The 26,308-nt window shown below is 41.8% G+C and overlaps 1 protein-coding gene across 5 annotated transcripts in view; it reads right to left on the reverse strand.

Annotated features, from left to right (window-relative positions):
* Positions 1 to 204: 204 nt before the first annotated feature.
* The window catches only part of epha7 (eph receptor A7), a 164,190-nt gene continuing 138,086 nt past the window's right edge, over positions 205 to 26,308 (reverse strand). The window contains exons 10-17 of one of the 5 annotated variants that reach the window (XM_060913959.1): positions 25,583 to 25,696; positions 24,979 to 25,164; positions 23,772 to 23,833; positions 19,553 to 19,762; positions 19,181 to 19,330; positions 4,588 to 4,781; positions 3,763 to 3,918; positions 205 to 2,715 (exon numbers count right to left, since the gene is read on the reverse strand). In XM_060913959.1, coding sequence (XP_060769942.1) covers positions 2,601 to 2,715; positions 3,763 to 3,918; positions 4,588 to 4,781; positions 19,181 to 19,330; positions 19,553 to 19,762; positions 23,772 to 23,833; positions 24,979 to 25,164; positions 25,583 to 25,696 — 1,187 coding nt within the window. In that variant the 3' untranslated portion in view covers positions 205 to 2,600. Of the gene's footprint in view, positions 2,716 to 3,758; positions 3,919 to 4,587; positions 4,782 to 19,180; positions 19,397 to 19,552; positions 19,763 to 23,771; positions 23,834 to 24,978; positions 25,165 to 25,582; positions 25,709 to 26,308 lie in introns of those variants that run through there. The other 4 variants (XM_060913957.1, XM_060913958.1, XM_060913956.1 and 1 more) reach the window with 4 other exon arrangements.

Below are 26,308 nucleotides of genomic sequence, written 5' to 3' on the forward strand. Positions count from 1 at the left end.
CTTGCAGCTGTAATTGCAGCAAAATGTGGCTCTACAAAGTATTGACTTTGGGGGGCGAATACTTATGCACACTCCAGATTTCTGTTTTTCATCTTAAATATTGTTTGTGTCACAATAAACCAACTATTTTCACCTTTAAAGTTGTAGGCATGTTGTGTAAATCAGATGATGCTAACCCTCCAAAAATCCATTTTAATTCCAGCTTGTTATGTGACAAAACAGGACAAACACCAAGGGGGATGAATACTTTTGCAAGGTACTGTATAGGCCAAGATTCAATGAAGAGTACGGGCCATGTCCAAACCCGCGTCCTACTGTCGAGCATTAAAAAGTACAGCAGATTTGTGATTGAAGCGTCGCGATGTCCTCCAATGAGAATCGATTGAACCCTGGCGTTAATCTCAAACTGGCTGGCCCTAAAGGCTGGAGTGGGCTCTGAGACAAAGAGAGAGACAGAGAGAGAGAGAGAGAGAAATGAGAGGAGGAAACTATGCAAGTGTTTACAATTTGTGAGGAGAAAATACGCCGCTTGCATGAGAGCCAGAGTGGTTTGTGCTGACCAAAAGCCTTTCCACTCATATTCGATTGGGGAAACAAAAAAGGGCTGGAGCTGATCCAGTGCTGAGGCCAGCGCAATGGAGCGGAGATAGGGGCATCATCTGATCCAAGAGCGCGCGCGCACACACACATCGCCTGGGGTCAGGGCTTTTACACCAGAGCACAATGGACAGAACAACATGTTATTTCAGAAATGGCTTTTTAAAATTAACATCTGGACTCAACACTGCATGTGTTTTCTGTTTGTTTGTTTGTTTATTTATTTACTTTTGGAGCCAAACCCCAAACGAATAAAACCCATTTTGCAAGTTTATAATCATTTTAGTATGGTTATTCTTCCTGTATAATTTTAGGGCAGCCATAAAATCCAGTAGAAATTAAACTCGATAAAAAAAAAAAACAAGCGGAACTGGTGATTCGTGTGCGATCCTGGGAATGATTCCAGCACTGACCAGCATGTGATGGCACGGAGAAACTGGTTTGAACCGCATGTTTGAGAAAGCGAATTCCTCTTTCTTTGAGCTCTCTAATCAAGAAGGAACACACACACACACACACACATACACACACACAAAAAGTACATTCTTGTGGTTTTTCGATTACCCCGCTGCCCAGAAAAGAGAGGAAACCCAGATATACATCATCATCTCCAACATCTTTCCCTTTCCTAAGTTCTGCCGTGATTAGCCGACGAGCCAAAATGGTAAAAATCTACATAGCACCTTAATATCACAAAGAAGAACCATCTCGGTAAGTTATTGCTCTGACTGATCCATCACTTCCAGACTCATATATATTTATATATGACCTTCGGTCTACATCTACTTTACCTAGTTCCCACAACCTCGCAAGAACAAGCATGTTCTGCAAAAAAAAAAAAAGAAAAAAGAAAAAGAATTCGATTCCTGTTCAAAAAAAAAAAAGATTGAGAATTATTCATCCGAAGAAGTACCTCGAGTCTATATTCGCCTCTAAGGTTTGAAGGTAATATCAGTTTAACTCAGAGCTGACGAGACTGATTTGCGGAAAGATCTGCCAAAAAAAAAAAGCGCCAAACAGTTAACTTTAGATTGAACCATTTTTATATTAAATACTGTCTTCAATAGTGCTATCTACGTGGAGACACCTCATGAAAAAAAAAAAAAACACACACACAAAAAAAAACGGCAGGTGACAGAATGGGGGAATAAAATAAAATAAGATGCATTCAAGTGTTCAAAAAACAATAATATTGGAACTGTAGAACTTGTTGTCAAGAAGTGGTTCTTGAAGTTCATATCTTTCAGCCAAGTCATAAAACTCGGCTATCCGTACGGCGGCCACATTGATGTGCACTCGCAACGAACACTCCTGAAAGACCGCGAATGCGGAGGAGTCGGGTGAAGAGAAAATACTGTGAGGTTCCGACTCGCTACGAGCAAAGAAGCAGAAGTTATGTCCCTACTGAGGCCCGTGCTTCTGCCCTGCTGCCTACGGTGGCAACTTGTTACCCTGTTGTCAAATCCACACTTTAAAATCGAATAAGGCAAACCGTCAAACTTAAAGGAATTGGGAAAAGTGGCGTTGGTTAAAGATGTAAATGTCCCCACTGGAGCATATCAGAAAAGAAAAGGAAATCTGTTTGTATGGATTGGATTTGATTACTTTGTGCATTTTTTTTTGTCCATTATTTTTGTAAAAAATATCCATATTCTAGTGAAGTCAATATCGACGATGAGCAGGGGGAAAGGGGAAAAAAAAAGTTAAAAAGCATCAAATTGCTAGAAAACGCTCTGTCTCTCCACTGACGTGTTTCCAGGTAGTATTCTCTCCTTCCTTTTTTTCCTTTCACACATTCATTGATTCAGCACATTCACTTCATGTCCTTGTCCAGAGAACGAAGAAACAAGTCCTTGTCTCCACAGCTTCTGGAACAGTCACCATTTCGAGAGAGGCGTCGTGTGGTTTTTATTAGTGTTATTTATTTTATTTTGCGGGGATTAGCCGCACTATCTTCTAAGTTCCCGCCCCGCTCCCAGGGGGCGGTTCCCGGCGACCGTCCGTCACACCTGGAAGCCTGTGCCGTGCAGGTGCAGCATCTGAGCTCTCATAGTCTGTATACTGCTCATGACTTTCTTCTGATGGCCCACGAGCGAGATTCCCAAACTCATCACGTCCCTGCCGACATGAAAACACACACTCATAAATCACCATGGCAGAACATACAAGATTTATAGACTTGTATATTATTTTGTTAATGGAGAAGAGACAGGAATCGAATAGCCGTGTTTACGGCAGCACGACAGGCGTGGACGGAGATCGGGGGGGGCTCGATGCAAAATGTGTTGGTTTTTTGTGTTTTTTCCAAGAATTGCAAGCTTGCAAAACATACCTCATGAAAAGTGCAACGACAATAAAAGCTACTTTCCATCATCACGGAATATATCGAAAATATCTTTTTAAAAGTAAGGAATAAAACAACCAGAGTGTGCTTTTATTGGGAAGTCATCAACAATGAGGTGGAGTGATAAAGTGGAGTTTCTGTTACTACCCTGAAGTTGATTATTTTTCAATAATAGCACATCCTGAAGTGTTTTATTTCTTTTATATAACAGCAATTTACTAATGATGACAAATTTATCGCTTTGTTTAATTTTATGGACCAGATAGTGAACAGTCATTCCACGAAATCGAGTCGTACGCAATACTCAGCGCCTTCTCGGCTGTCAGCTATGTTCAATGAAATTGAAAAAAAAAAAAAGATATGTTCTTACAATCAAATACTTTTATTCCATACTTTGGTTTTCGAGTAGAGTTTTTAATTTCGTCCTCGGTTGGTTCAGCAACACAAGACGCGCCGCCATTTTGTTTTTCTCTACTCACGGTATATGAACCGATAGCCTAGTAGTAGAGTAGCCAATCAGAGCGTGCGATTGCTCATATCCAGTGAATGTAGATAGAATAATTCCTGTTATCATTTAGATTTTAACGCTGATATGCAGTCATGTTCGAGAAACCTGAACGTGCAACATCCCTGTAAAGAAGTTGTTACAATAATAATAAAAAAATCAACAACTTCTGGCCAATCAGAATTGAGAATTCAGTAGCACCGTAGTTAACAAAGTTCAACAATTCAGCGACTGTATGTGATATCCATTGCTGAGCAGTGGACATGATGAGACGTTTAAGTCTGCTTCAAGAAAGAGTCCACGAGTTGATTCTTACTCGATAGTCATCCTCGCCACGGACTCGAGTGAGCTGTAGCCGGCTGCTGTGAAGTTGTCTTTGTATCTCTCCATCTTAATGGCTTCCAACCACTCGCCCACCGAGCGGAACGAGCTGAAGTCTGGCGGGCTCTGGTCCAGCAGCGGACTGATGGGCCTGAAAATGACAGGAAATGAACGTGATCACCCAAAACCAAAATGAGCCACGTGGGATATCTGATCAGTTTGCCTTTGCTCAAAAGAACGCACGACGCGACGCCGCAACAATGACCAATTACACCTTATAACAATTCCAGTAATAATAATCATTTATCTTCTTTTCTATAGAGACAGGAAGTCGTTATTTTCCTTCCCTAAGGTAAAGCCCTCCCACTTAAAGTGATGGCTAAGTGGACTATGCTCCTTTCCCCCTGCTGTTTCTCAGGTTGTGTCCCCTTTCTCGGGTCTTGTTCCCCCCGTAAATGGATTTCAACTGATAAATAGCGCAGTGGGCGTCAGTGCCCATACAGAAGGTCAAAAAAAAAAAGTCTCTCATTACGGCGATTGATTTTAAAGCCCTGCCGTTGACCATAAAGCCATGGGAGTGGTGTCGCCATATTGATTTTTTCTGGGATTTATTCAAGTGGACATGTTGAGCACAGGACAGACAGGGATTGTCTGTTAAATCCAGTTACACCAACGGGAAAAACAAAGCAAAAAACAGGGATAGTAATAACAGACAGACAATCTCGTAGATCATAGAAGAATGAGCACAGAACCTCAGGCAGCGCTGCTAGAAGGTATGACAATCAGATTCTTGATGAACGTAGCTTTTTTTTTTCTTTACCTTGTACATGTTCCCACTGGCGTTTTCAACGTGCTGGGATTGCGGATCATCTTGTCCAAAATGGCGACTATCTGGTCGAATTTGGGCCGGTCAGCTCGCTCCTTCTGCCAGCAGTCCAGCATGAGCTGGTGGAGTCCTGGAGGGCAGTCCATGGGTGCCGGAAGACGGTAGCCTTCTTCGATAGCCTTGATGACCTTCAAGTAGAGATAGATATGGTTCTTGAACTTTGGTAGTTCCATTATTTATTTATTTTTAATTCTGGGGTACTGACATTTTTACAAACACAAGCTGGCTTTGAGAAGAAACTGAAGAAATATTTACGATGAAATCAGGGATGTGATTTGGGGCTGGTGAAATTATCTGAAAATTTTAGCCGGGGGTCTGGGGGCCGCAGGCCCCCAGCTGGTCCAGGGCAGTGCCCTGGTGGGGGGACAAGGGAGGGCGAAGCCCCCCGAAGCTCCTGGGTTCTGGGGTTTTCTGACTTAAAAATTGTACTAAAATGGCAAGCAAACACACAAGAAAAAACTTGTCATGATTAACAAATTCAAGCCAATTTAATGGTCAACATGCAACTCTGAGCCCCTATAGTAAATTCAATGATTCTTAACTGACAAAAAGCCAAAACATGAAACCTAAAAATGTCATTCTAAATTAAATCTGCATTAGAATAAATAGAAAATTGTATAAGGAAAAACAAAATTTATACTTTCAATTACTGTAGAAGTTGAACATACCTAAATGTGCCTTTTCAAACAAACATGATGCAACATAAGAATTCATCCACCATTATTTATTAAACTCTATTGCTCCTGGTAGTCTCCCGGTTTGCTTCTTATGTATGGCAACTTCTAATATTTGATTAAGTTACTGCACACCCCGTTTAGACAGGGTAACAGGATTGACACAAAAAATTAGTCATGCATAGACTACTTACCAAAACTGAAATTTTTAAGTAAATATTCTCAGATTCAGTTCATTCTGCCATCCATATAAAAGGTGAGAATATGTAGATCCTTGGCAACAAATAATTTCAATAATAGCTTTTGGGAGCATTTATTTTTGTTATGTGATTCATCACGGTAACAGAACTGACACAAACCTCTGGGACAGGTACAAAAATTAACAAAAAATTGAAAAATATCTTTTCTTAATGGCATTTTCAATTTGTGACATCATATGTCCATTGTGGTTTCCACAGTCTTGTCGTTGAACATGAAAAAGTTTCGATTCCACCTTTGTCTAACATTAAGAATCATGTCTGGAAAAAAAAAGTCTCTTTTCAGTGGAACAGCCATTTTTGCTCATTTTCGACCCTAAAATTTGCTACAAAATGCACATTTATGAACCAAAGTAGTCAAATTTTGAAATGTAAGGTAGAACTGATAATGTTTTATCATATGAGACCATAAAAAGGTTTTAGAAATCTCAAAATGTAAACAAAACATGTCCGGACAAAAAAAAAAAAAAAACATTTTCTGTGAAATTGACTCATATACAGAACTGTACAGTGTTCACTCACTTGAGGATTTTCATATGCAAGAATAAAAATAACTTTTTCACTAAACAACATTCAAAAAAATGTGTTTGCAATTAATTGGGCTCCACTGTTTTTATCATTTCAACCGCGCATCAGACCCTCGGCCAACTGAAAATGTCTTTCATGCACTTTTCTCCCTCATGAGAATTTTGAAAAGTTGGCAAGTATGTATTATTTGCACTAACATTTTAATATTGAATAAACAAATCAAAATTGTGTATAATTACCTTACATCCACGCTGTGGGAAAAGTTTTGAGCGAAAATTAAAACTATCTTCGAGTGAAAAAGGTGAAATAATCTGTGATGAAGTTGGCAGAGACTCGGAAGTAAAGTGAGAGGAGGCGGGAGGGGTCCAGCATCACTGCCGCCTCACAGACTCACTTTCCCGGGTTAAACTCCCACCACTCCCCCTCTCTCTAGCTTTTGTTTTGTTTTCACTGAGTAACCATTTTGATTTGTAAACTCGAGCCGTGATTTAAACTGCTGTTTCTTCGGACGTAACTAAAACAAACTGAAATAAAAACCGCCCCTTCTTTTCTCCTCAGAAGGTTTAGCCTCCGATGCTAACCTTTTCTCCACAGCTTTCATAGCGTGCGCATGCGCATCCAGGAAGCAACAGATGGCGCGAGGCCCCGTTGCCACGGCAACCTTCGTCACTCCGTCGCACGTGCAGTGACACCATCACCACTCACAGGCTTATTATGGGGAAAGAAATGAGCTGGGTTGTTTTTTCTTCTTCCCCATGTTTATTTACTTTAAAAACACACCCCAAACTGATGATCAGGTGCATCTTTACGCTCGATCACGGAGGCTGCCATCTTTCAACTCTTCGTTTGAAGCGAGCTTACGTACAGCTATCTAACAAGCGCGTTCATTGGTTGTTACAGAGCGATGGGCCAATCACGTACCTCGTTTCATCTCAATGACGGAATTACTGAAAGTCGGAACGAATAGGATATGAATGCGGATTTTTGAGCGAAAAATCGGATTTTTTTTTTTTTAATTTTGAGGTGAAAAAAGCGGAATTCCGCGAATTCGCGGAAAAATCGCATCCCTGTGAAATCTCTTCATACATCTTTGTCTATGTGCCACAAAAACCAGGAGGGACCAAAGACATGATATCTTAACAAGAATTTTTTGAATTGCTTGCTTTGTCCTTAAGCATCGATTTAATGCTCGATACAAGAGGCGGGGCTGTGTACTTTTTGCTTGACCTTATGACCGTATTGTACCTGTTTACGCAGGCTGTACTGTACCTGTGCTAGGAACTCAATGACATCCAAAACCCAAGAGAGTGGCATTTCTCGGACATCACTTTAAACATGGCTGTTAGAAAAGAGCGAGCACTTCTTCGAGAAGCGCGAGCACTTCTTCGAGAAGCGTAAAACTTCTTTTTACAGTGGATAATGGTATGAAAAACAAACAAAAACAAGCGTCCTCTGAGAGCACAATATCCCTCTGCCATAACTCTGGTAAAATGCGACTGAATTGAACGAAATTGCAACATGTGTATTACCAGACATATAACAAAGAATCCTGTCAAGTTTCGTGAAATTCCTCCAAAAACTATGAGAGGAGTTGTTTTCAGAAGGCGAGTACCCTTCCCGGGACGGACGGATGGACATCACTATGACATAATCCCCCTTTGGGCCTTTCGGCCAGTGAGGGATAAAAATTGTGAGGGAAGTTGTTTTCAGAAAGCAAGCACACCTTGATGAAATTGCCAAAGTACAAGTTTGTTAATAATCAAGCGCATAACTTTGGTAAAATTTGCCCAAATTAAACGAAATTTCAATATGCGTATAACTGTCATATAACAAAGGCTTTTGCCAAGTTTGGTGAAATTCCTCCACAAACTGTGAGAGGAGTCGATTTCAGAAGAACGTACACCCTCATGAAATTGTCAAATTATAATTTTGTTAATCAAGGGCTGTAACTCTGGTAAAATGTGACCCAATTTAACGAAATTGCAAAAGACGTACTACAGACATATAACAAATAATCCTGCCAAGTTTTGTGAAATTCCTCCAATAATTGTGAGAGGAGTTGATTTCACAAGGTGAACACCCTTCCCGGGACGGACGGATGGACAGATGAATGGAAATCGCCACGATATAATCCCCCTTCGGGCCTTTCGGCCAGCAGGGGATAAAAACACAACACCTGAAACGAGCTACAACAGGAGCTTGAGGAGCTGGATGTTTTACAATTGGTAACGGTTTTAGGACTTCAGTCTGGTCTTAAGACCACTTTTTAAAGGTCTTGGTCTTGTCTCGGAATCGACTGCATTTTTACTCGGTCTCAGACATAGAGGACTCTGGATTTTATTTCAAGCCTGGTCAAGACCACAATTGCGGGGATTTCACTAAATTACCTGTGCGTTGTCTGATTTATTTGTTAACATCGTAACTGTGACTGGATGGAAAACTTCCTGCTTCAAATGCGACCAATAATGTGACTCATTTCTAATTTGAAATTGTTCTTCCTGTTCACGGCGGTCACCCCTCCCTACTCCGTCCCTCCTTCATAGACCCTGGTCTGGTTCTGGTCTTGACTTGGTCTCGCCCTGCCTTGGTCTTGGTCTTGACTTGATTTCAACCCCTCAAAGTCTTGGTCTTGGTCTCGATACCCTTTGATCTTGGTCATGGCTTGGTCTTGGTTTAGGTGATCTCGACTCCAACACTAGGTAAAGAAACTGTCTCAATTTGGTGAAACCATCTATTCTAGTCTCAAAAGTAGCTACACTTCCTCTGTTTTATCAACCAAAGCTATTCCGGCATTATCATCATCACAGTTCTAGATTCTTCCCCAATTTCGCCAATTGACCCAATGAATTAGAGAGTTCACAAACCTAGAAAAAGCAGCAAAAGAAGCAGAAAAAAACCCCCACCACATGTAAATGGTCATCCTTTACAACCAATACAGATGAGGATCAGGCCCTTGAGTAATCTCTCTTTATCTCTTGGAATTTATTCTTTAATCAGAGGCTTAACAAACATATTTTGTTGAAGAAATCTTTTTCGGCTTTACGTGCAGCTTTGCAAAGTTTTAAAGAGGTGGATAAAACAGGTTAAACACATGCAATTAGCTGAGTCTAGACCTGCCATTGTGCATTAAATTAGCCAACCAGACAAACAGTCTAATCCTCAGGTGACTGCACCCGGCATGTTTGCGAGTCCCGACAACAACTGTGTTCACACGCCCTTGCCTTACTCAAGCGACGCTCTGGAGAGAAATGAAATCATTGTATTTTTCTCTTGCTAAGGCTTCTCCTGACCTGAGTGAACTAGCTAAGTGCGAGTCAACAAAACTGGGATTGGGAGCTGTTTTTGTCTCTGGCGCAGTATAATACATGTTTACCCTCAAGTTGGGTTCATCTGCTATTCCCGTCTCATCTTTTCAGGCAAAACTTGTGGATCTACAGAGAGAGAAGTGTCAAAGCGAGTAAAGTGTTGCGGAATTGTAAATGTTGTTCTCTCTCTCTCTCTCTCTCTCTCTCCTTGTTCACCCAAGAGGAGCATCCTGACAGGGCGCAGAATTCGCTGACGTTGATGCGTGTCAAGAATACGGTGCGCCATACAGACCAGCTCTGAAGCTATAAAACGAATGATTTACCGCACGGCATTTGCATAACGCATCCGCTAGCAGGCGCGCCAATGACATGTCGTCGTTAGCCCTTCTGTTAAGGAGTGTTCATCTTCTCTGAGGACTGTGCAATTTTGACACCGGAGCCTGCAAACAAACAGTGCTGGATTAAAACCTCTTCCATTCGTGCATATCATTATCCGCTACAAGGGTGGAATTTCAATGCCTGAGTGAGAAGCGATGAGTTATCATGTCTCGGCGCATACCGATGTATCAATTCCACACAGACGAGAGCCAGAAAGGTCTCGAGATCAAACCTGGAGTTTGGCATGTCTGTCTCATGCTCTGCTAACAATACATTTCATATGATCACATCTCATTAGTGAGGTCAAGCATCTAGCGCCAAGGCACTCTAAATGCAAAGTAACCCATTCTTTCTCAAAAACCTATTTTCAATCAATTTATACAATCAGATGAAGATCGGCATCGTGCTAGGTGCTCAGGATTCGAGACAAATGAAGCAGGACGCAGCGACGCATTCCTAAACCGGCTTAAAGGTCATAGGCAACGGTTTTCAATTTATGCACATTTGAAACTTTAGATGTTAAAAAACCCTCCGTAATTTTCTTCTGGTCCCAAGAAGTATTGTTAATAAGTAATAATTAAAATAAGTCAGCGCGGATCGCGGCAAATTTCTGTTCGGTGATTTTCGTGACCGTTCGGCGCGTGACGTCATTCAAGACAAACAGCCCGCTAGAGTTGAGTCCACTTCCGTTTACTTGCATTGCCGTTCGGCTTGAGTGCAGTCGTGCGTTCGGGAATTTCCAAAGAAAAAACATGCCTTATTGTTGTGCAGTGAACCGTAACAACGGGACCGGTTCAGGAAGAAGTTTTTACCGTTTTCCGAGACAGGAGAAGAAGCGGCGCGAGAGGGTTGGCTTTTTCCAAAAAAGGAGAAGAGGCGGAGCGAGAGGATTGGCTTTTTCAAAAAAGGAGAAGAGGCGGAGCGAGAGGGTTGACTTTTTCAGGAAAAGGAGAAGAGGTGGAACAAGAGGGTTGTTTTTTTCCGGAAGAGGAGACGAGGCGGAGAGAGTGGATTGTGTGCATGAAACAAAATCAAGCAGTCAAAGAAGAAACGGAGCAGCAACGCTCAGGCAAAAAGGAGAAGATTGGAGGTCAACATTTTTACTTTTGCTTGCAATTGACGAGTCAAGAATCCTGAGGGATCCTGTACAATCATTGTGGAAATGAGACAAAGGGATATTTCTCGCTTAGAGTAGGCTATAAACCAGTGGCGGCTGGTAGTCTTTCAAACAGGGGAGGCTGGTCGGTTACGATATTTCCAGCTTTTAAAAGAAAAAACATCAATTTTGCCCATACTCTTGCCTCTGATCTGGCTGATTGAGGCTCGGAGTCCGTAGGCGGGCATTTTCGCAGTATTTGTCCAATAATCGTCTTGCATTTTGAGATTGAAAGCGCATAGCTCCCAAATGCCACTGAAGTCCACTGAGGCTGGGCTGCATCGCGCTGTCACGAGGGGGAAAAACTCACGCACACATTAAAGTTATAAGGGAATGATTTTGCACTGTAGTTGGGTTGAGCACATATATTTCTATGATTCTGGATCTGAAATAGCAATGTTATAAGGTCGGCTATAACATAAGCCTAGCGCAATTCATCCTACACGATGTTCGTCATTTTTAGAGGAGGCTGAGCCTCCCTCGTTGTCTTAGAGCAATCGCCCGTGCTATAAATAGTATAATGCCGCGGATGGCAGGCTAATGTGGCCTACCGGCGCACTGTCCAGTAATCGTTCCCTATATCCACGAGGGAGGGCAGTTTAATTATTCTTCAAAAGGGCTCTTATGTAGTATTACGACGAAAGTAGGAATTTATCATAACTACCAGGATAAATTGTTTGGGCGCGAGTCTTGTTGAGGTCCGGGGTCACTGCAATCAGAGTCGGCCGAGTCGCTGTCCGATTCCGAGGCTGCACGGTCAAACCAGTGAGCCACATTCACCGATTGCTTCGCAGTGGCCATAGGTTCATACATATATGGTTTCACCTCTCGATATTCAATTTGGAGAGTTCCTACTTCAAAATCGCTATCACTTTCAGACATTTTACACAACCTCTCACGACCAAAGTTCGTACACGTGTGCTCGGTTCACAGGTAAGCACAGAGCTGCTCCCGGTCTGTTTGGCTTAAATGACGTCACGATGACGGTCCCCTGGCGGTAAAAATGCGCATAAGTGAGATGTAAACAAACCTTCGGAAATTAAGCAAAACAGTATATTTTAACCGTTTTATTCAATTTTAGGGTGCAAATTAGACACCAGGAAGATTGAATTCGCTTTCTGGGTCGTTCTTCTAGACAATAAAGCTGATATTCTACGTTTCACCTACGGCCATTGCCTATGACCTTTTAAATAAGTGCATTAATGATGGAAGTACTCCTCTGATCAGCTTCGATGTGAGTTAATTTAAAAAAAAAAAAAAAAGGGAGCCAGATGCAGAGGAGCTAGTCATGTACGCCTTTTTTCTGCTCGAACAGCAGGAGAGGCGGAGAAAGCAGTGCAACTCCAGACTCAATGATGAAGCACATTTATTTCATAAATGCAGACAAATCAAATCAACTCGTTCATGCCGTGAATGAGTGATTACTACGTGTGTTTGAATAAAAAAAAATAAAAAAATTGTTTCCTGATTGTCTTAGATACAATACAAATAACATACTGCATTACAGATGACGCATTAATACAAACCTGTTATGCATACTGAACTGAAACTACTCACTCTCAAAGCTGTAGTTATAAAAATGATAAATTGTCCTAACACCTTCCGACCAATCAGAGTCAAGAATTCAACGACGCTGTTGTACGAGCATCGCAAAGAAATACACAAAGAAGTGGTATAACTTGTAAAAGTGCGACAATAATGATTCTGTCATGGATATTTACCTTAAGCTTATCGTTCGCAAGGCGCAAGACTTTTTTCTTTTTGTAAAATTCACGCCCCTCCAATACATATACATATACTCCTTCTTCACTGGATGCTGTATATGCTCACTACATAGACTATATTAATCCATGCTCTGGTTGAAATTATGGATTCTCTGAGGTGACACCCCTCACAAAATAGTATCACGCCAGTCACCGAAGAGAATCCTTGATTTCAATCGGAGCCTCTCAGTGCATGGTATATTTGATTTATATCCCTCATCCAAAAAATTCCAAACTAAAAGTGTTAAAGGAGAGCTCATCTCATCTCGTTATCTCTAGCCGCTTTATCCTGTTCTACAGGGTCGCAGGCAAGCTGGAGCCTATCCCAGCTGACTACAGGTGAGAGGCGGGGTACACCCTGGACAAGTCGCCAGGTCATCACAGGGCTGACACATAGGCCAAGTTTACATTAGACCGTATCAGCGGATCATCAGATTCACGTTTTTAAAACGATTCGCGTGCACACAGCAACACCAATACACGGATACGCTCGGCTCCGCAGGCATCCTGCGCTCCAAATCACTCCGCCCTGAACAGCGAGTGCCCTCTGGAGGGTGCGCACTCTGGCCCTGCGCAGCTCACAGAGTGCGCGAGTGAAGTGCACAAGCCGTGATTCGGGACTGAGCCGCTGTGTGTGTGATCCCAGCGCATATCACTTACCACTTGCAAGTGGAAGGATGGCAAGCCTAAAGACAATCATAACTACACAATGGGCAGTATTTGCATCAGTATTTGCAGTATTTTCATACTTTTATACTCTTTAATGAAAGGTGATACAAGGCGGAAGTCCGCGCCGTTTTTCAGCAGTCGCGTCACATGACCAACGCCAGCGAATCAGGAAGGTGGATGTCACAGTGACGTTGTCCAATGACAACGCCAGCTAGAGCTCAGCACAGCGTATCCGCGTATTCTCAATGTTTACACAGCACTGGACCAGACACGATCTGGATTGAATACGTGGACGCTGGCGGATTCCCGTTTCCCGGCGTTTCCAGGCGGTTTAATGTAAACGGACAGTGCATCCGCGAAGAAAACGAGACAGATACGGTCTAATGTAAACTTGGCCATAGACACAGACAGCCATTCACACTCACATTCACACCTACAGTCAATTTAGAGTCACCAGTTTACCTAACCTGCATGTCTTTGGACTGTGGGGGAAACCGGAGCACCCGGAGGAAACCCACGCGGACACGGGGAGAACATGCAAACTCCGCACAGAAAGGCCCTCGCTGGCCATGGGGCTCGAACCCGGACCTTCTTGTTGTGAGGCAACAGCGCTAACCACTACACCACCGTGTCGCCTAAAGGGGAACTGAAGGCAAATTTTTTTTTATCATCAAAATTCTATTTATCTCAGTTTATTAAATATCGGAATGCATTTTTGATCGCTATTTTGTCGCTGCTATAGCAAGTTATGAGTGTTTGAAATATGCTCTGTAATATATCAGTCCGTATGTCAAAGCAATGGCCGTAAACGAGATTCGTCGAGACCTGTGCGAGACATCGTAGGACGGAAGTAAAACGTACAGCGGAAATCAAAGTGGCCGACATCTGCCAACGTTGTCAAAAGACGGGCGCGCCCTCTTTCGAATGCTGACGTAATCAAGCCGGAAGTTTTGTTTGTTTTGATAGCAATCAGGAAAGTTTGAAAAAAGTAGGCAGTAATCGTCATTTCAACTTGTTTTTGTGCAACATTTCGTTTGGAAAACAGTTTTCAAAATGGCGGCGCCGACACCTGGCTGACACTTGACGTTTCGAAGTCTCGCACAAGTCTCGTGAAGATTGCGCGGATAAGCGACGCCTGCCGTGAACCAAACGAACTAAATTCAGCATGGCTAAAAACCGAATAGGCCGATAAGTATAATATTTAAATCACAATTAGTTGCCAATACGAGTCACGATATAAGGTTACTAAAACCGAAAACGACACTGAATAACACGTTAATTAAGAAATAAAGCGAGTTTAAAAATGACTTCAGCTCCCTTTTAAGATTGAATCTCGGCAGAAACTCATTGGAGGCAGCCATGTTTGTTGTTTATATCGGCACGACCGTCCCTTCAATCTGCACGTGTGCAATCACCAGCAGTGTTGTAGTCGCGTTATTAAACCTTGAGTCCGAGTCCAGTCTCGAGTCCAATTCTGAGTCGAGTCCGAGAACAAGACTCCACCCGCACCATCTGTCGGTGGCTGTTTTAGCGCCATTAATGTTAGTTTGTTCCTGAAAAATGACGTATGAACAGGTGAATGTGCTTCTCTTTGTCAGGGAGTGTAAGTACGGATGTAAGTGCAGAAGGTGTGTTTATTAATCCTAGTGAAGATGGTAAACAATCCAGAACGGCAGGCGAAATTGTAAAACGGTGAAACAAGCAATACGGTAGGTCGAGCAAAGCACAAACAGGCTATCGTAGACTCGGCAGAATCAAAGACGAGAAACAGGAAATCAGGAAACCTTGGTAATGTATCAGCACTGCAACTCAATACTTCGCAAAGTAAGTGTGTTTTCACAGTTTTTATATCGGCGCGCTGATTGCGCCTTAATCTTGTGCAGATGCGAGTTGTTTACGACGCAAGAATCTGCTTGGCGCGTGCGCCCAAGAGTCTATCTGATGCACGCGCCAAGGCGTGCAGGTGTGACACTCTTGCACGAAATTAGTACAAAATTAATTTAGATATAAATATCTTATGCAAAATTATTATGGCGTGTTCCAAAAAAATCCTCGTCTCCAATTTACAAGTCCGAATGCAGTTAATGCACGAGTCCGAATCACCACAAGTCCTTAAAACTAAGGCACGAGTCAGACTCGAGTACTACAAGCCTGCTCGCCAGGCATGATCATGATACGTAGATCTACATACACAGAAATGCTCACAGAGCCACAGCTGTGACTCGAGTCGGCCGTATAGCTTGAAATTGTGACGTCGATCGGTATATGCTATATCCAGGATACACCGTGACTGACTCACACCATATCCATTTTTTTTTTTATTTTGACATCACAAGATACATTGCTTCATCAGTGGCGGAACTATTTTGTGTCGCGTGAGCCATCCTTGGCCAGTCCCTGCACGGGAATATTTTGATAAGGGATATAAAACAAAATAAAATAACTGCATGATGGTAGAACTTGTGTGCGTGTGCGTATGAACCCAGTGCACTTTATAGCCATTTAAGATTCAGCCAACTGTTAGAAATGAACTGCTTACAAGAGTTAACGACATAACGTCACTTTTCAGGCACTTTTCTGTTCATTCAAGAAACATTTTTACAAAATTGCTCCAGAAATTTAAAAAATAGTTGAAAAAACAAACAAACAAAAGCTAACTTTCAAATAGTACTCAAAAAATAAAATGTACTCTGATGCCATATGACGTATGATATAAGTAGTTCAAAGGACAAGATGAGCAATTACAAGAGTATATACTGCAGGCTTGTAGTACTCGAGTCCACGACTCGAGCCCTAATTTTAAGGACTTGCGACTTGACTTGGACTCGTACATTAACTGCATTCGGACTCAGATTTTTTCTTTATTTTTTATAACATGCCATAATAATTTGCCATAAGATATTTATATTTGGGCGGCACGGTGGTGTAGTGGTTAGCGCTGTCGCCTCACAGCAAGAAGGTCCGGGTTCGAGCCCCGTGGCCGGCGAGGGCCTCTCTGTGCGGAGTTTGTATGTTCTCCCCGTGTCCGCGTGGGTTTCCTCCGGGTGCTCCGGTTTCCCCCACAGTCCAAAGACATGCAGGTTAGGTTAACTGGTGACTCTAAATTGAGCGTAGGTGTGAATGTGAGTGTGAATGGTTGTCTGTGTCTATGTGTCAGCCCTGTGATGACCTGGCGACTTGTCCAGGGTGTACCCCGCCTTTCGCCCGTAGTCAGCTGGGATAGGCTCCAGCTTGCCTGCGACCCTGTAGAAGGATAAAGCGGCTAGAGATAATGAGATGAGATGAGATATTTATATATGGGTCTGTCTCAGAAACTGGTCTCTCATTTGGGACATTATGGTCAAAAAATAAATTTTCTAATTTTACTATTTTTTTTTGCATTTACCCAACACTCAATGTTTCTTTTGTCATGTTTAATAAGAATAAAGATAGTATCTTGCTTTATCTGGCCTCCACTGTGGAAATTTTTTTTTGATTACAATTCAAATCTCATCTCATTCTCATTATCTCTAGCCGCTTTATCCTGTTCTACAGGGTCGCAGGCAAGCTGGATCCTATCCCAGCTGACTACGGGCGAAAGGCGGGGTACACCCTGGACAAGTCGCCAGGTCATCACAGGGCTGACACATAGACACAGACAACCATTCACACTCACACCTACGGTCAATTTAGAGTCACCAGTTAACCTAACCTGCATGTCTTTGGACTGTGGGGGAAACCGGAGCACCCGAAGGAAACCCACGCGGACACGGGGAGAACATGCAAACTCCACACAGAAAGGCCCTCGCCGGCCCCGGGGCTCGAACCCAGGACCTTCTTGCTGTGAGGCGACAGTGCTAACCACTACACCACCGTGCCGCCCCTACAATTCAAATGCTTTTGTAAAATTGATTTACATATAAAATAACTACATCATGAAGAATTAAAGCTCCTCCTTCACAGATGAGTGAAAATATTGAATACATTTCCTCTTTGTGATTGCTTGGGTTAAAAATGCCAAGTTATGATGACTGAATTGATTATTCACTTAAATATGAATAATATGATACAGTTTGGGTATTTGATATGGCGAAATAGTACACAATGGAAAAATCAAGAACACACCGGAAAGATGAGAATAACGGCGCTGGTAAAAGAACAGCGACTGTACCGGCTGAAGGTCGCGCGGGTCTCTGCTGCGGCGTGCGAGCAACGGGACATCACTACCGCACCGGACGGAGCGCGAGGCGGGGGCGGGGCAAAATGACTGGCTGTAGATTCTATCAAAAGTTCGATCTAAATTGGCCATGGTTGCAAAATATTGGCCAAAAATACGCAAACAGTACAAAATATGAAAGTAAGATGAAAAAGAAATATTCTATTCCCTTATACTGCAAGAGTAAAACAAAATAAAACTGTCAAAACTCACCTTTTCAGCGATAACGTCCGAACAGATCACCCGCGTAACAGAGAGACCGCAAATGGAAGCACGATCAACTTCTAACTGTTGGAGTGGAAAATTCCATTCTACACATGCAGATTGTTAATGTGTGTCCTTCCCCGCACACAAATAACACGCTACGGTAAAAAATAGACCACGACTCATTTTATAGCTCAGAAATTCATACAAGACCAGCTACCATCGGAACATATTCCGTAAGAAACATATTCTATACCGAACTTTCAGCTTTCGTTTTAAAAAACAAAATCACAGATTTATAACTAAATTTTTATATGGCGTAGTGATTTTAAGTTACAACTTTTGGTGAGGTAGTGACCTCGACCCTGAGGCTTTCCGTTTAGATCAAAACACACGATCTTATTGGTTTTGGGTCTGCGGAAAATGGAGATACGACGGTGATCAAATATTTTGCATGATGTTTTATTACGGTTATAATTATTCTGTGAGCACACCAATCCTTAGGTGTATAAAGTTACAACTTAAAATACAATTAGTGATAACTGTAGACTTTTCAGTGGACTACAGCCTTTTTAAGGGAATGCGATGTAGTCGACCATTTATCATGTCCCAGGTCAAGCCGCCATTTTTCCACAAATTTGCAGAATTTTTGCCAAATTCTGAATAGAGTATTCACATCAAAGATTTAGTTTTATCTGTATTATTTCTTTCATCATTTTATTTCAAATTAAAACCAACATCACCATTCAAAACCGTATAGTTTATTGACTGAGTATATTTAGTGGGCTACCCCCACAGTACCCAGTTTCTGAGACAGACCCATTTATATCTACACTAATTTTTATACTAATTTCGTGCGAGAGAATGCACATTCACTTGTTCATACGTCATGTTCAGGAACAAACTAACATTAATGGCGCTAAAATCTCTGGAGAGAACGCCCCTAGGATTGTCCGCTTTGCTTACGCAGACGTCTCGTGCAGGAGGAAAAATGCGCTGCTATGTGTTCTGTATGTAGAAGAGCTATCGAGGAGACGACGGGGACAACCTCGAACTTCAATCGTCATTTGGTAAGACTCCACCCAGAGAAGGAAGTGACATGCTGTGTTCATTGCTCTGTTGATAGTGGGTGGGGCTTGCTGAGTGATGAACTAGCTAGCGTTAACCCTCTCTCATGCTATTTGCCCTGTTGATAGTGGGCGGGGCTTGCTGAGCGTTGAACAAGCTTTTTATCTGTAGCCTGTTAACTAAAACGGGGCGGTCGAGCAGGAAAGTCAGTCCGACACAGTAGCAGAGACGCTTTCGCATAAAGGCAGCAACAGCAGTGCTAGAAATGGTGTGGATAAATACAGTACGATCAATCTGAATATACAGTACGAGCATGAAAAAGTGACTCACGTCTTGATTCGACATGTCCCAGTATGGCCGTTCGCCGTAGGACATGACCTCCCACATGACAATGCCGTAACTCCACACGTCGCTGGCTGATGTGAATTTACGGTACTGGATGGCTTCCATGGCTGTCCACCGAACCGGGATCTTTCCACCCTGTTCAGTAAAATGCACGTCAGTGGCTGGGGTAAACATCAAATTCATTACAGCCTGCATCTTGGCCTAAAAACACCAACCAAAGACAACATATTAACCCTCAGGTTCTCTTCACTTATTACCTGAAGTCAGGACAAAACACCAACCATTTTGTACTAAAAAGAACATCTCAGTACCGTGCTACATGGCTATATAGCAAACCACGGGGTTTTATTGACTCACCGTGGTCGTGTAGACAGCCTCAGGGTCATCGTCGATCACTCTCGACAGGCCAAAGTCGGACACTTTACACACCAGGTTGCTGTTGACGAGGATGTTGCGCGCCGCCAGGTCCCGGTGCACGTAGCCCATATCTGAGAGGTAGCGCATGCCAGCGGCGATGCCACGCAGCATACCGACCAGCTGGATCACCGTGAACTGCCCGTCATGCTTCTGAGTAAACATATAGATAAAACCAAAGCTTAATCTTGAGCTGCAAGATCACCAAAATCGGATTAGTTTCGATCTGTGCAAAAGTCCTTCGGCACATGGAAATAAATGCTGTAGATCAAAAATAATGGAATGAAATGTTTCGGCATAAAAAAAAAAAATACTATTAACAGTATAGTGAGTGCAGTTTTATCAGGTTTTACTGAGCATCTTACAGAACCGGTCACAGTTCATCTGGACACTTTGACTGTCACACTCGTGTCTTCATTTTGCACCAAAACCCAGCAGCCTTCATGATGCTTTCTTTTTTAATCTCTTATGTAAAACGCTGTTCAGATGCAACCTTTTTTTGCCCCCCTAATATTTAATTTTGTGCCGGAAAACGAACATTTGGAACTTGAAAAATGTGTTTGTACTGACTCGATAATGCAGAAGCGTATAACAAAAAGGCTGCCGAAGACTTTTGCACAGGACTGTACCGTATGTTGCTTTCTACACTGCAAAAATGGCCTTTCAAAAATAAGAAATAAAAGATTAAAACAAAGCATATTTGCTTGAATCAGGTGAAAAAAATCTGCCAATGGAACTAGTCAAATTTGACTTGGTAAGATTTCTGAAAGTAAGATGAAAAATCTAACCTGTTTTTAGATGAAATAATTCCAAAATAAGATTGGGGAACTTATTATGCGAGATCTGATTAACTCAAAATAATCAAAATAGTTCTTATAACAAGATCGTACTTCTTACATTTAGCCATTCAAGTCATTTTTATTTATTTCATTTTAAGGGTATTTCACTTAAATTCATGACAAAGTCTTAGCAGTAAAAACTGAATTTAAGAGAAATATACTAATATTAGGATTGTTAAATTCTACAACTAAGCATTGCCAGCTTAAAAGATTCTCCTTTTGTGACCTGTAATTAGTAAAATACTCTCGATATGAGACCAGAGACTATCTTGAATCAAGTTGACGACACGTGTAGCATTGCAACAAGTTTATTTTTTTTCCCCATTTCAACATTCAAACATTAAAACATCTCTTAAGATTCCACTTCCCCAGGACCTCAGGCACCAAAAAAAAAAGTCTACACATTTTGACTTACAGTGCTTACACAACGCCAAAGCAACAGTGCAGTGTACGAGGGGTTTACAAGATCAGGCACAAAAAAAAAAAAAGCCTACGCATTTTGACTTACAGCGCTTGCATAACGCCAAAGCAACAGTGCGTTTTGGGGGCAAGATTCAAAGATTTCAGTAAAGTTCATTTATTCTAGACTGGTACCAAAATTGAAAAAAAGTGCTTATTTAAGGAGTTAAAGGCATTTTTGAGACAAAGTCGGCAAACAGTCTTATTTTGTCAATTTGGGTGTGCCGAATTCAAATCTGCAATATGCCGAGCTCTATCTGACCTCTAGAGGTCATTGAACTTTGGGCCTGTAAACGTCTCAGCTGAACCCAGTTTCTCAGCTTTCTCAGGAATGAAATGTACTAAAATGATTAATGAAGTTAGCAAATGGCCTTGTTTGTTAAATGTTTGGGTGCTGAATTCATTTTTCATTTGTAAAACGACATATGACCTCTGATAACCTCAAGGTCATTAAACTTGGCCTATAGGCCTATGCATTTAACGGCATTTTTAAACTGACTTTACTCCCCCAAAAAGAATATGAACAGACAAAAAACAAATAGAAAGGAACAAATACAACATTAAATGCCAGTCCATGTACATGTGACTTACTTTTCACAATGAGAATGCCTAGGCGATCACCTTATATAACATTGCATTACATTTAGCGGTTATTGTTTATACAAGGCTACTGAAAAAAGGACAGATTCAGCAGCATACAAAATGTGGGGGCATACAGGGTATACAGGTTAATCAGGGTTAGTACAGTATATATGAGAGTTTTTTTCTTCGTTGTTTGTTTTTTGTAAAGGCTTTACCCCGTTTAAAACAAAACAAAAAAAAAAACAAAGAAAAAAACTCTCATATATACTAACCCTGATTAACCTGTATACCCTGTATGCCCCCACATTTTGTATGCTGCTGAATCTGTCCTTTTTTCAGTAGCCTTGTATAAACAATAACCGCTAAATGTAATGCAATGTTATATAAGGTGATCGCCTAGGCATTCTCATTGTGAAAAGCAAGTCACATGTACATGGACTGGCATTTAATGTTGCATTTGTTCCTTTCTATTTGTTTTTTGTCTGTTCATATTCTTTTTGGGGGAGTAAAGTCAGTTTAAAAATGCCGTTAAATGCATAGGCCTATAGAGATCTTGCATGTGACGTCACAGCCGATCCAGATTGTGACGGACGCCATCGTGTCGGTCAAACGCCATATTCCGCCTTCTACTTCTGGTTCTACTTCTGCTTTTACTTCTACCTTTTCTTCTGGAAAACCCTACTATATACAATTCTACTACAACAGCTGCGGCTACAAGCTCTCCCTACCTGTGCACGGTTTTTATGTTTTTTGTGTGTATTTTTGCGTGTTGTTCGTCTGTACCGGACTTCAATATCCACTACAACCGTATGGACTTACTGGACATTGGTTTCCAGCAGAAAATGACGGTTTGTAGCGATTTCCATCGCATGCACAACATTCCGGACAAGAAAAAAAAAAAAAAACATTCCGGACGAGAAAAAAAAAAACATTCCGGACGAGACCAGATTGCGAGACCAGCTGGGTCTCCGTGGATTGTTATCGGAAGCAAAGCGAAGGAGGCAGCGCCGGGAGCAGAAGCGAGGCTACAGGCAGAGCCGGCCTGTTGACTAAGCTCAGAAAACAGCTACTCAAACCTCCACTGCCAAGCCTCTACCTCTCCAACGCCAGATCCATGTAAACAACACGGACGATTTGGAATTACCTTATTCTATAATCGGCTGGTCAGTGCTATACTCAATACTTAAGTGACTTACCCATCCAGTGAGGATCATTTTCTTGCTTACAAGATGCCACATCTGAGTCGCTGACAAATCCTGAATTTCTGTAAAGATAACTGTCCAGAGATTTATAAGCACGCAGTGCTTCACCACTGAACAGCGAGGGAAAGTTAATGAGGTAATCATACACGTCCGGGTATTCCGCTGGCAGTTCAAAATCCAGTCGTGAAAACTCCGTCCGGAAAGCTGTAAGGGTCACTAATCTGTAGATCGTTTATTTTAGACATATATCTAGTTATCTGTTCATTAGAAAAATGAGCCGTGTAGTCCGTCGGTTGAAATTGATCCATTCTGTACACGAGTGCAGCAGTATTCAGCGGTGTTTTTGACCGACACGATGGCGGTTGTGTACTTTCCGGTCACGTGACTGCAAAATCTCTATAGGCCAAGTTTAATGACCTTGAGGTTATCAGAGGTCATATGTCGTTTTACAAATGAAAAATGAATTTAGCACCCAAACATTTAACAAACAAGGCCATTTGCTAACTTCATTAATCATTTTAGTACATTTCATTCCTTAGAAAGCTGAGGAACTGGGTTCAGCTGAGACGTTTACAGGCCCAAAGTTCAATGACCTCTAGAGGTCAACAGAGGTCAGATAGAGCTTGGCATATTGCAGGTTTGAATTCGGCACACCCAAATTGACAAAATAAGACTGTTTGCCGACTTTGTCTCAAAAATGCCTTTGGGTGTCACAATTCTGGATTTTGGTACCAGTCTATTCCCAAAACAAGCATACTTTTTTTTTTTTTTTCTTGAAACAAGATGAACCACATTTGACAAATGTCCAAAATGTACTTACTTGTTTTAAAAAAAAAAACTTGTTTTATTTTCATAGGTGCTCCAAATAAGACTTTTTCAAGACATTTTGTCTATACAAGATTTTCAAGATGGACTGTCTAGAAACTAGCCTTTCTAGCTAAATGAGGTTTTGCTTGTTGGGCAATTATGTCTTATAATAAGGGTGGCTAGATGTTTTGACTTGAAAATAGACAAACTTACTAAGATTTTTATTTTTTGCAGTGTAATGCTTGAGAACAAAACCACGGTCTTCGTACTCACCCTGAGGAAGGCATCCAAGGCGCCGTTCTCCATGTACTCGATGACGATCATGACTGGCTTCCCTGACGAACAGAAGCGATGTGATTAGGAGTGGTGAAGATAAACAAACTTGGCGCAGGAAGCCGTAATGAGGGACGATAACTCGAGTGAAACTCTAAAAACCAAGTGGCGGAGTGCGTTCATTCTGTTCATGCACAAAGTCGTTCATGAACGGCTTCGCTCAAGTTAATATTGTCCAAAACGACTCAGTAAGGACGCGCTGATCGATGAATATGCATGATATGCGATTTGTATGCCTCTATGTATTGTCATAATCGCTGTGATTTACTTTAAAAAAAAAAAATCCTGTCAAAAAAACACTAACAGTTTTGTTCATAATTTGCGAATTGCATGACTTGTCCAGCTACAGATTCTAAATGTAAAACATAATTTGCATACTCCAGTCTGTTTTGTGACATCACAACCTCAGTATGTACAGGAAATCCAAATTTTTAACATTAATCATGGAAGTCTTAAAGTGCCATTCCACCATTGGATGTATTCTTTGGCATAAAATACAATATATTTTGACAACATATATAAATGGTATCACTAGATAGAGAAATCTTTTAGCTTCAAAATGATATATCAAACATAATTTTTTGACAACGACAAGTATATTAATTTTGCGACCAAAGTCACCTACCCTTTTAATTTCCGCACGTGATGTCATCGGCAGGTTCCCCTTCTTGTGTACCATGTGACGTGGCACATATTATCAGCAATGGCGGATAGAACGCGATAAAAATAATACCAATAAATCTAGCTAATACCAATAAATCTAGCTAACTGAAAGATTAACTCAATTTTTCGCAATTTTTTTGGCCCCCATATACGAGGAGAAATGACTCTCTCACTTTGGGGGTTTCCTGGTCTAAAAATAGACCGACACGTGGTACACAAGAAGGGGAACCTGCCGATGACATCACGTTTCACTACCGCACGGAAATTAAAAGGGTAGGTGACTTTGGTCGCAAAATTAATATACTTGTCGTTGTCAAAAAATTATGTTTGATATATCATTTTGAAGCTAAACGATTTCTCTATCTAGTCATGTTGTCATATATTGTATTTTATGCCAAAGAATACATCCAATGGTGGAATGGCACTTTAAGCTCCTCCTATCAGGTACAATTTGGATATGACGTTGTCGTGTGTGAGAACTGACCTCTGGTGACCACGCCTTCTAGGTGGACCACGTTGGGATGGTCAAACTGTCCCATGATGCTTGCTTCGCACAGGAAGTCCCGCCTTTGCTTCTCCGTGTAGCCCACTTTCAGAGTTTTGATGGCGACGGGAACGTCTCTCTTCCCAGGAAGCTTCAAGCGACCGCTGCACACTTCGCCAAACTCCCCTAACACACGTATGCCGTATACCTTTCAGCATCCGCTTTGAACACGTTTATGTATCTGTACACAATGCCTAATGAAATAAAGCGCTCCAGCTTCAAGTCGTAATTGCATACATCATGTTGCATTTACGCTACGCTAACACCTTTGCGTCAGAACAATCTGAAAGTAGAGGTAGCAATTCATCAAATGATGATACATCCTTGCGCATTCTCTCCTGAGGAGATAGATTAATTACGCCACAATTTCACCCACAGCCCTGTAACACTCTCTTCCCACAAAGGGGTTATTAATAATCAGAACAGAGAAATGCAGAGAGGGTTGTTGAAGGAATAAATATTTGGCCATCATCATAATGAACATGCAAGGCACTGTGCCTCCGTGTGTGTGTGTGTGTGTGTTTGAGGGAAAAAGAGCTCTCACCTGCACCGATTACCCTTTCGATCTTAATGCATGAGGCATCCAGCTCCTTGGCGAACTGATGCACGGCCCTGTTGGGGTCTTCATAGGTTTCGGGGTCGATGTAGGTTTTGGTGCCTGGAAATTTAACTGCAGAAGAGTAACAGGATTACTGTTACGATTAAATACGTGCCGCAATGGGCGGAGCCAGCTAGCTATAAACGGAGCCTAGTGTCAGGCGAGATCTTTCTGATAAAACCATCAACCGACACTGAATTTCCCCACAACTGGGAAATAAAATGCTATCTGGATGTCGTGTCTAATCTTCCCCAAACGGAGCTACAGGGGAGGTTAGGACTGCAGAGACCTGCAGACATATGGAGCTGTCGCTTGCTGCCTAATGGCTTTCGCAAATCTGGTTCGCTGTTTGTATTCCTGAATCTGACACTGCGATACACTGGAAATGAATTATCGCTGGGTTCAACGCTAGCTGGCTGTTTTTCACTCTGCTTGAAAGAAAAATTTCACCGAGGTGGTGAATTTCCCTCAAGTGATGTTTTTTATTAAAGAATTAAAAAAAAAAAAAAATCAAGCACCGAGCTCAATGACAGGAATAATATTAGTGCTAAACATGGATAGTGTCACCAAGCTTAATTTGCTTTTGCATTTTACAATGACAAGATTCCTGTTGACCCACATAATTAAGCTCGCTAATGACGCATAGACATAACTTTTTTTTTTCTTCATAGT

This window comes from Neoarius graeffei, chromosome 2 (assembly GCF_027579695.1).
Source record: "Neoarius graeffei isolate fNeoGra1 chromosome 2, fNeoGra1.pri, whole genome shotgun sequence".
Classification (NCBI taxonomy): domain Eukaryota; kingdom Metazoa; phylum Chordata; class Actinopteri; order Siluriformes; family Ariidae; genus Neoarius; species Neoarius graeffei.